General features: G+C 44.1%; 1 protein-coding gene across 1 annotated transcript; it reads right to left on the bottom strand.

The window, feature by feature from the left end:
- Nucleotides 1-514: 514 nt before the first annotated feature.
- On the bottom strand, nt 515-7,928 carry SNTN (sentan, cilia apical structure protein). The gene is made up of 4 exons (XM_084632973.1): nt 7,804-7,928; nt 6,720-6,754; nt 4,352-4,491; nt 515-796 (listed from the first exon to the last, which is right to left on the bottom strand). Exons 1-4 carry the CDS (start codon nt 7,911-7,913, stop codon nt 638-640), a joined length of 444 nt encoding a protein of 147 aa, XP_084489099.1. The 5' UTR covers nt 7,914-7,928; the 3' UTR covers nt 515-637.
- Between the last annotated feature and the right edge of the window lie 1,293 nt (nt 7,929-9,221).

Below are 9,221 nucleotides of genomic sequence, written 5' to 3'. Positions count from 1 at the left end.
TTGCCCTCTATACCTTTTCCTATTCTAATATATGTATTTGAGATGGGGCAACCAGAACTGTATACAGTATTCAAGATCCAGGGGTATGACGGATTTACACAGTGGCATTATGAGATTTTCTGTTTTTTTATCTACCCCTTTCCTAATGGTTCCTAACATTGTTTGCTTTGTTGACTGCTGCTGCACAATGAGTGGATGTTTTCAGAGAACTATCTACAATGATTCCAAGATCTATTTCTTGAGTGGATAGTGCAGGTCCATTAATTCCAAGCCCTTTGATGGAACGTGCTATTTAAAAGTGCTAAGATTTAGTCATTATTATTATTATATACATGATCAAATGGAAATTCCTTCTAGGCTTTTAGGAGTGGAAGGTTCTACCATGTGTAAGTTGTAGAGATAGTTGGAAAATGATGTTTTCTGTGAACATTTTTTCAAAGTAATTAAAAAACGCTGAGGAAAATTCTCAAGGAAATTTTCCATTTTTTAAACAAAAAAATAGAAAATGGATTGTTTTCCCAAATCTGAAAAAAATATTTGTAGGTATTAGTGCATGCAAATATTTGCCATTTATCCCTGTTTTCCCACTTCCCTTATGTACACAGCTCTTCCTTTCAGTCTCTGCTGGGAGGACAGCTCATTTCGTGGTTCTGACATTTCTGATCTCCTGCAGGAGGTCTGACATCAGAGCGAGGCTGAGGAGCAAGATCATGAAATCTTCAAAATCAATTTTGTTGTCTTTATCCTCGTCCAGGGCAGAAATGATTTCCTGGTATTTTGGTTTGCTTTCTTGGCCCTGTGGAGAATTTTAATAAAAAAGTTTTTAACACAAAATTCCTTTTTTCCAGCATCTTCTTGAAAATAGCAAAACATTTATGTAAATGTTGATACATTTTCCTGCCTTTCTATCCATCCATCCATCCATCCATCCAGGTTCTTATAATCATGCCTGTCATTGCAATTTCTGCATGTCTCACAGGAAATTAATACATTCTAAGGCCAGAAGGGACCACTGTGAACATCTAGTCTGGCCTCCAGGGTAACACCGGCCACAGAACTTTCCTTAATGAATTTCTGTATAAACTACAGCAGATCTTTTAGAAAAACATCCAATCTAGATATTAAAATTTCCACTGATGCAGAATTCACTACAAAACTTGAGAAGTTGTCCAGTGGTTAATTACACTTGCTGTGAATAATTTGCACCTTATTTCTAGTCTAAATTTGTCTAGCTTTTAACAACAAACCACTGGAGCTTCTTATACCTTTAAGAAAAGGAGTACTTGTGGCACCTTAGAGACTAACCAATTTATTTGAGCATAAGCTTTCGTGAGCTACAGCTCACTTCATCGGATGCATACTGTGGAAAATACAGAAGGTGTTTTTATACACACAAACCATGAAAAAATGGGTGTTTATCACTACAAAAGGTTTTCTCTCCCCCCACCTTACTCTCCTGCTGGTAATAGCTTATCTAAAGTGATCACTCTCCTTACAATGTGTATGATAATCAAGGTGGGCCATTTCCAGCACAAATCCAGGGTTTAATAAGAACATCTGAGGAACATGGGGAGGAGGGGGGGATAATAAAACAAGGGGAAATAGGTTACTTTTTATAATGAATCAGCCATTCCCAGTCTCTAGTCAAGCCTAAATTAATTGTATCCAATTTGCAAATTAATTGCAATTCAGCAGTCTTTCATTGGAGTCTGTTTTCGAAGTTTTTTTGTTGAAGGATAGTCACTTTGAGATCAGAAATCGAGTGACCAGAGAGATTGAAGTGTTCTCTGACTGGTTTATGAATGTTATAATTCTTGACATCTGATTTGTATACCTTTGTCTGCCAGATGTACAGACCTGTATTACCAAATTTCTGTTTTCCATATAGGTACTTACAAACTATAATCAAGTCACACCGTAACCTTTTTCTTTGATAAGCTAAATAGTTGGAGCTCCATCAGTCTTTCCTGATCTCCGTGGGACCTCACTTGAAATAGACCCCCTCAGTCATTCCCCATTACAATTAAATGTTGAGGCACATCAGTTACCCAGTTTTCAATGCATTTAATGTGTCCCATGTTGACTTTGTATTATTCTAGTTCATTAATCAAATGAACTTGTGTGGTACCAAGTCAAATGCCTTACAGAAAACTATGTACAGTAAAAACTGTTATCCAGCACTCTACCAAGTGGAAAGCTCTATAAACTGGCATTTTTGATCTTCAATGAAAGTCCGATTTATAGTCCTGTTGGTGCGAGGCCAGCAGGCTCCCTAACTGGCTCCGTGTGGCTCCCCGCAAATGGCAACATGTCCCTGCTGCTCCTAGGTGGAGGCGTGGCTAGGCAGCTCTGCACACTGCCCCCAGCCCAAGTGCCAGCCCCGCAGCTCCCATTGGCTGGGAACCGTGCCCAATGGGAGCTGCTGGGGCAGTGCCTTCGGGAGGAGGACAGCGACAAGTCTCTGTTTGCGGGGAGCTGCCCAAGGTGAGCGCCACCTGGATCTGGCACCACGAAACCCCTCCCGCACCCCAACCCTGTGCCCCGAGCCCTCTCCCGCACCCAAACTCCCGCCCAGAGCTCATGCCCCACACTCCCTCCCGCACCCCAACCCCCAGCCCTGAGCCCCCTCCCACACCCAAACTCTCTCCCTCTTAGTTAACTGCAATTTTTTACTCGCCAGCACCCCGACTCCCGCAACATGCCAGATACCAAAGCTGTTACTGTATATTACATCAAAGCTATTACTTTTATCAACCAAACTTGTAATCCAAAGAAGATATCAACTTAGACTGATAGGGCCTATTTTTCATAAACCTGGCATTCATTATACTATTCTCCTTTAGTTCTTTATTAATCAAGTCCTGTATCAGCCTTTTCATCATTTTGGCCAGGATTGATGTCAGACTGACAAGTCTTTTTAACTATTGGCACATTCGCTTTCTTCTGGTCCTTTAGGACGCCCCCATTGTCCATTGAAAAATTCCCGTTAAAAGTCCAAAGAGCTCTGTGGCCAGCTCTTTTAAAAGTCTGGGATGCAAATTAACTGAATCTGCTCATTTAAACATTTCTGACTTTAGTAGCTGCTCATATTCCTGACTTACTATTTTCCATCATCATCATCATAGGATATGAATACATAAACTGCCTATTTTTAAATATAGGACAGAAATATTTATTGAACACTTCTGCTTCTTCTGCATTATTATTGACAATTCTACTATTTCTATCTAATGATGTACCAGCACCGTTGTTAGGATTCTTTTGTTCCTAATATACTTAAAATATTCCTTTTTTTGTCCTTAACTTTGCTGGCCAGGAGTGCTGAGGAAAATCCAATCTTTATTTCTTAAGCGTGGATAATTCATGAGTAGTGCATGTTAGAGCAGCCAATAGGCTGCTCGAAACTGTGCCCAGTGCTGGTGCCAGATGAAGAATCAAGAAGCTTTATCTGGCCCTCCAACAGCCTCCCCTCTCTTCTGCACCCAATGGAAGCTGTGTGCATCATGGAATCCGGCCCTATGTATTTAGAACCCATATGAAATAATATATTCTTCCCTTATTTCAACCTCCACTGAGTTCCTTTCCTCCTCTCATACTGTGTTTTTATTCCAGACAGAGCTAGCAAGGTTGGGATGACAAGATCCCCTGTAGAGCTGTCAGTAACACTCTCAAAAAGAGGTGCTGATAACATGGTGCTTTCAGCTCTCCGTCTCCTAGAGAGATCATTTATGCCTCTGCAATTTATCTGGCGTCAGCTGCTCTGGGGGTCTAAGTCTGATTCTCATGTCAGGTGTTTATGATGTAATGGCAGATGCAGCATTAAACGTGTGTGCATTTCTTCCTGCCACAAATACCCAGTATCCAGTCTTTGTCTGAGCCCTTGTAATTGTGCTACATTCCAGATGGAAATGCAGGCAGATACTTTAACCATGGTTTTTCAATTTCTTGCCCTGTGTTGCATACGGAGGTGGCCAAGAATACAGACAAGGAATCCATCAACAATGTATTTACATAGTCATTAAAATCTCACTGGGGATTTGCAAGGTGACAATATGCACGTTGTATCTGCAGCCTCCAAAATGCCTTCCCACGCTGAGGAATAATTTGTTTGGTCGTTAGGTGAAAGGCAGACACGGGGCAAAGGGTTCGCCCGGAAAGGAGATTGGAAGTTGGATAGTTCAGTTTGTCCAATGCATGTTTCATGCTTCCAAGTATGCAAGTTGGCTGCGATTGCGCGAACGGTGCACAATAAAAACATCTTGACCGGCAATGACAAAAGGGGCTGACCTGTCCTAAAGGTGAACTTGCACAGGGCTGGGCTCTGGACACCTGCTCGACATGCTTTTCTTACCTGTATGAAATTCATAAACTGGGTTTGCAGCAGGGTTTTGGTTTCCGCTTTGCTGAGTTTGCCATCGGGGTCAGCAGAGTTGTTGTAAACCAAGGCCACGGTAGCAAATGCTTTCTCCAGGTCTGAGCCTTTCCCGAGAGCTATGGGAAGAAGACGACACATACAAAGGTTTGCAATATTATTGAAAATGCTGTGCTAGAAACAGCCCTAGTGTCAGGAATGAGAGCCTGCAGCGGTGCCTGCCGAATCACAAGTGCCGCTGGGCCACAGCTGAACAGTGCTCACCTCTGTAGATTCTCTGCCTTCCTGTGCTTGCCTGACTCCAAGCTCTGCTTCTGCCCTGCACCCAGCCGTGTTCCACTCCTGTCCCAGCCTTGCTCCTGCCTTCCCTGACTCCCGGTAATCTGGTTCTGACCCTCGCCTCTGATTCCTGGCTCCAGCTCTATCTCAACTCTGGGCTCTGGCATTTGGACTGACTCTGGTTCTGACCGTTGGCCCTGGTTCCTGGTTCTCACCAGCAGGCCTGATTCCGGCTCTGAATTGGTCTCCTGACCCTCAGCTGGTGTAAATCAGTGTAGCTCCGTGAAAGTAATAAATCTCTGACAATTTGTACCACCTGAGGATCTGGCCCAGAATTTATTACAAGCGAGGTACCAACATGCACTATGCCCTGCCAAAATTTCAATGCACCCTACCACTGAGATTTTATGCTATGAATAAATATAAAACAAAAGCACTAACAAAAAGTGAGCCAGGTATAACCAGTGCTGTGGGTCTAGGTCACTGGGTCTGTTAGTTCAAAAACTGCAGCAGACTTAAACGTGGTCCAGCCACTGGCGGGGGTGGGATGGGGGGACACAGAGAGCCACTCAGTGTAGCGGGGTTACACAGGCATAGCACTAATTATGTACGGCTGGATTCTCTTATGTTATACCTAGGGCCAGTGACAATTTTTCCAATGAAACTGTTTTTTGATGGAAAATTGAGTTTTTGACCAAACAGAATTTTCCGTGGAAGGTGTCTGCTTTCTGCAGGAAATCTTGATTTTTTTCCATTGAAGAACTAAATATCTTTTGACTAAAAATGTAAATATTATGATTCTGAAATGCTGCTATGATGCCTCATGGAAGTTGTGGTCAGGTGCCTTTTGCTCCCTGTCTCCTCTATGGGGCATGCTCCTCAGTTGGACTTCATCTCCCAGGATGCACTGTAGCCATGCGACAGCCACAATGTACCGCCTCCCTTCCCCAATGTGGGGCATCATGGGAGATGTAGTCTGAGGAGGGATCCCAGTCTCCAGAGGAGAATGGGCGCATGAGGTGCCCAAACTGCAACTCCAGTGAGGCCCCAGGGTGGCATCTCAGAATTGAAATATTTGGTCTTAGCCAAAATATTTTGACAGAGGATTTTTCACCAAAAACTCAAAGTTCATCATGGCAAAAAGCCCATTTTCTGACCTGTCGTTTCCCACCTGCCCCTCACTCTGCCCTCCCGTCTGGGTTTTGTCCCAGTTCTGCAGAGCAGGGACTAGCTCTTCCGGTGAGTCTGTGCAAAGCACGTTGTAGATGCCACTGTAATACAGACGTACAGGCAGGGTGAAATTCACCCCTGCGCCGAGAGCCTGGGCTTCACATACACTCTCCTTGTAAAACTTAAGTGGTGCCGGGGTCTGAGCTGGCCCCCTACCCTGCGGCAAATGCTGCCCACTGCTGGGCAGTATTGTCTAGGGACGGGCAGAGAATGGAAACATTCAGGCAGAGGAGGTGTAACTTCTAAGCATGGGGTAAATCCTGGGAACTACTGAGTGTATTCAACTCCCAGCTAGATCAACGGGCTAAATCCCAAAGACCTGGGTCCACCTTGAGGGCCCGATCATGCCCCAGAGATGTGGGCAGACCTTGGCTCCCCATTTCTAAAGTAGAGCCCATGACCTCAAGAGGCAGCAGCTCTGCTTCTCCTGTCCCCTGAGGTGGGCTCCCTATAGGTTTGCAGGAGGGAAGGGGCAAGCCGGAGGTAGGACAAGGTGCGAGATGCAGTCGTCCCCCGCCCCATGTTCCCTGAGCCTGGGCAGATCCCCCCTGGAAGCATAACACAGTCTGGGGTTAATTACATTTCCATGCCCCCATCACTCTGCAATGGAGATCCCTCTAAAAGGGGCGTCCCGTTCTGCTGTCCGCAAAAGCCCCAGCAGTGAAGGGCAGAGGACTCACTCACAACCCTTCCAATAATATTTGCCATTGGCTGTGGCCTGAGCAGTGGGATTTTGGGGTCGCCACTAAATTTCCATTATTTCCTGCTGTTGATGTTTTTTGTCTTGAAAATCAGAACCCAAAAGGATTAAGGAACTGTGTGGAGTCGGTCTCCTTACCTTTCACAGAAGCCAGCTGCTTGGATATAGGTAGGCTGGTAACAAGAGGGAAGAAATGCTGTTACACTGGTGAACCTTGTGTGACTAGTTCCTTCATAAACTAACTGACTCATTTCTACTCATTTTATTCCATTCCACAGACTGTATCATAGGGCTCCTCAAAGAGGAATGAGTTTCCTCCAGAGTGGAAAGATCAATATTCTTACAAACTACTATCACAAAATAATCCAACAACAATGGACTTTTTCTGATTCTCAGACTCAGCTTCTGGCCCATCGTTTGTATGAAATATGAAATAAGTGGAACAAACTGTAACACAGTGGCTCTCCACTTTTTCAGACGACTGTACCCTTTCAGGAGTCTGATTTGTCTTGCGTATCCCCAAGTTCCACCTGACTTAAAACCAACCTGCTTACAAAACCAGACATAAAAATACAAAAGTGCCACAGCCCACTAGTGCTGAAAAATTGCTTATTCTCCTTTTTACCATATAATTATAAAATACATCAAGTGGAATATAAGTATTGTACTTAGATTTCAGTGTATAGAGAGCAGTATAAACAAGTCATTGTCTGTTTGAAATTTTAGTTTGTACTGACTTCGCTAGTGCTTTGTAGATAGCCCTGTGTAAAACTAGGCAAATCTCTAGATGAGTTGATGGACCCGGTGGAAGACCTCTGCGTACCCCCGGGGGACACGTACCCTGGTTGAGAACCACTGGATGCTCATTTTCATTTTCAAAGCATGAAAGTACGACAGCAATTGTAAGTGTTCAGACTTGGTTTGGAGTGCACCCTGGAGAAATACAGTAGGTCTATGCACTTTCCACTCTGTACCATTCCCACTTCTGGAGCGCAGCATATGTGGTTTTTATTTTTACCAGAAGTCATTTTGGTGAGAAGGGCTCTTCCTACGTTCTATTAAAATTTAAAGCATGATTACTTTTGCTAAAGTGCTGGAAACTAATTATAGATGAGCCATCATGCTGTGGAATCCATCTCTTGTGATGGATATAGACAAATCTGTCTGCATAATGAACTTTAAGACAAATGTCAGATTGTTAAAGAACAAAATTTTCACTTACCGTTTGGGCATGTTTGCGGTAGCTGAAGTTGTTTTTTGGGTGGGAGCAGCACCGGTTTGATTTATGGAATATAGTTTTGAGTTCTGAGTGCTAGGAGTACAGCCACACATCCTTCACAATAGCCTTGTTGTTTATGATCTCTAAGCAACTCAAGTAATTGCAAACAGATGAATTCAAACTCCCTGCTGTGAAAGGGAAAGAGCACACAGCCTGGCTTCAGCATGCCCCATCAATAATGTAAATGCCACTTGGTGAAGCTAGCTAAATAAATCAGTCTGGAGCAGCCTGTTTGAGACAATGGAGAGGTATCGGAAAGTAGAAGTTGCTGTTTATTTTATATAAGACTAAGAGGAAGTGAACTGGATTCAATGGGGGCCTGAACCATGGGAATCTTCCCATTGACTTTAAAGGTCTTTGATGTACTCTTTTGGTACTGACTACATCAGTATGAACTACATACCTTTTAGTTTGCGCCAGCAGGCTCTATATGGGGGAGTTAGAGCGCTCTGTAATTCATAACCCCCGTAGATCAGTCTGCAGCACTGTGTAGACAAGCCGTAAATGTTCAATGCCAGGCTTCAATTAGACCAGCTTAGCAGGAGTTAAACTATACTGATTTGTCTACACTGGAGATTTATCGTGTGTTAGCTAACATCTTGTAATAACATACTTTTAAATCCTAATCAAGACAAGGCCACAGACTTTTTTGCAGCAGGTCTAATGTAAAGGTGCCTTTAGAACACTTGTGGCAAATTTGTGTGTAGACGCTTGTCATGCCAAGGACTAGTCATGCTGTTCAGCGCACACACACTCTCCAGGAATGATCAGGCTCTGAGCTCTCCTCCTTCTTCAGGAAAAAGTTTCAAAGTGAGCTGAAACTAACTGAGCATCAAGCTCTCCTGAGCTATCCTGCATGACAGACACCATGTCAGTGGTCACTGTGCTAGCATGAAAAGGAACGAACTTGGCAGTTGTAAGCACACCTACCATCTACTCAACCTCCTTTTGACATCCTGAGTCCAGGTTTGATGGCATCGATTTACCACAAAGTGGTCCCTTCTCACATACGTGCCACTGAAACTTGTCCCTGAAGTCCTCTTGTTCTCCAGAATAAATGGCACCAGACTGGTTTAGCCTTTTAAAGTAACAGTATTCATGTGAATGCAGTGCTTTGTGTTCTCAAGGTGCTGGGCAAACGTTAACTGGTCAACACTAACAACACCTCCGAGGCAAGTAAGCAGGAATCGTGGGCTTGATTCTCTGCTGCCCGCAGCAGACCCTGAGCTCAGCACACAGCAGGACCACCAACATGGAACCAGTTCTGACTTCTGGATTCTCTGGCCCAGCGCAGGTGAGAGCATCCTGGGGGCTGCTCCAACTTGTGCCAGCTGACAACAGTATCTAAGGGAGCGTGCACC

Source organism: Lepidochelys olivacea (genome assembly GCF_965140295.1).
Source record: "Lepidochelys olivacea isolate rLepOli2 genome assembly, chromosome: 7".
In the NCBI taxonomy this organism is placed as follows: domain Eukaryota; kingdom Metazoa; phylum Chordata; order Testudines; family Cheloniidae; genus Lepidochelys; species Lepidochelys olivacea.
The sequence above is the reverse complement of the archived record's forward strand: the minus strand, read 5'-3'. Positions and strand labels throughout refer to the sequence as shown.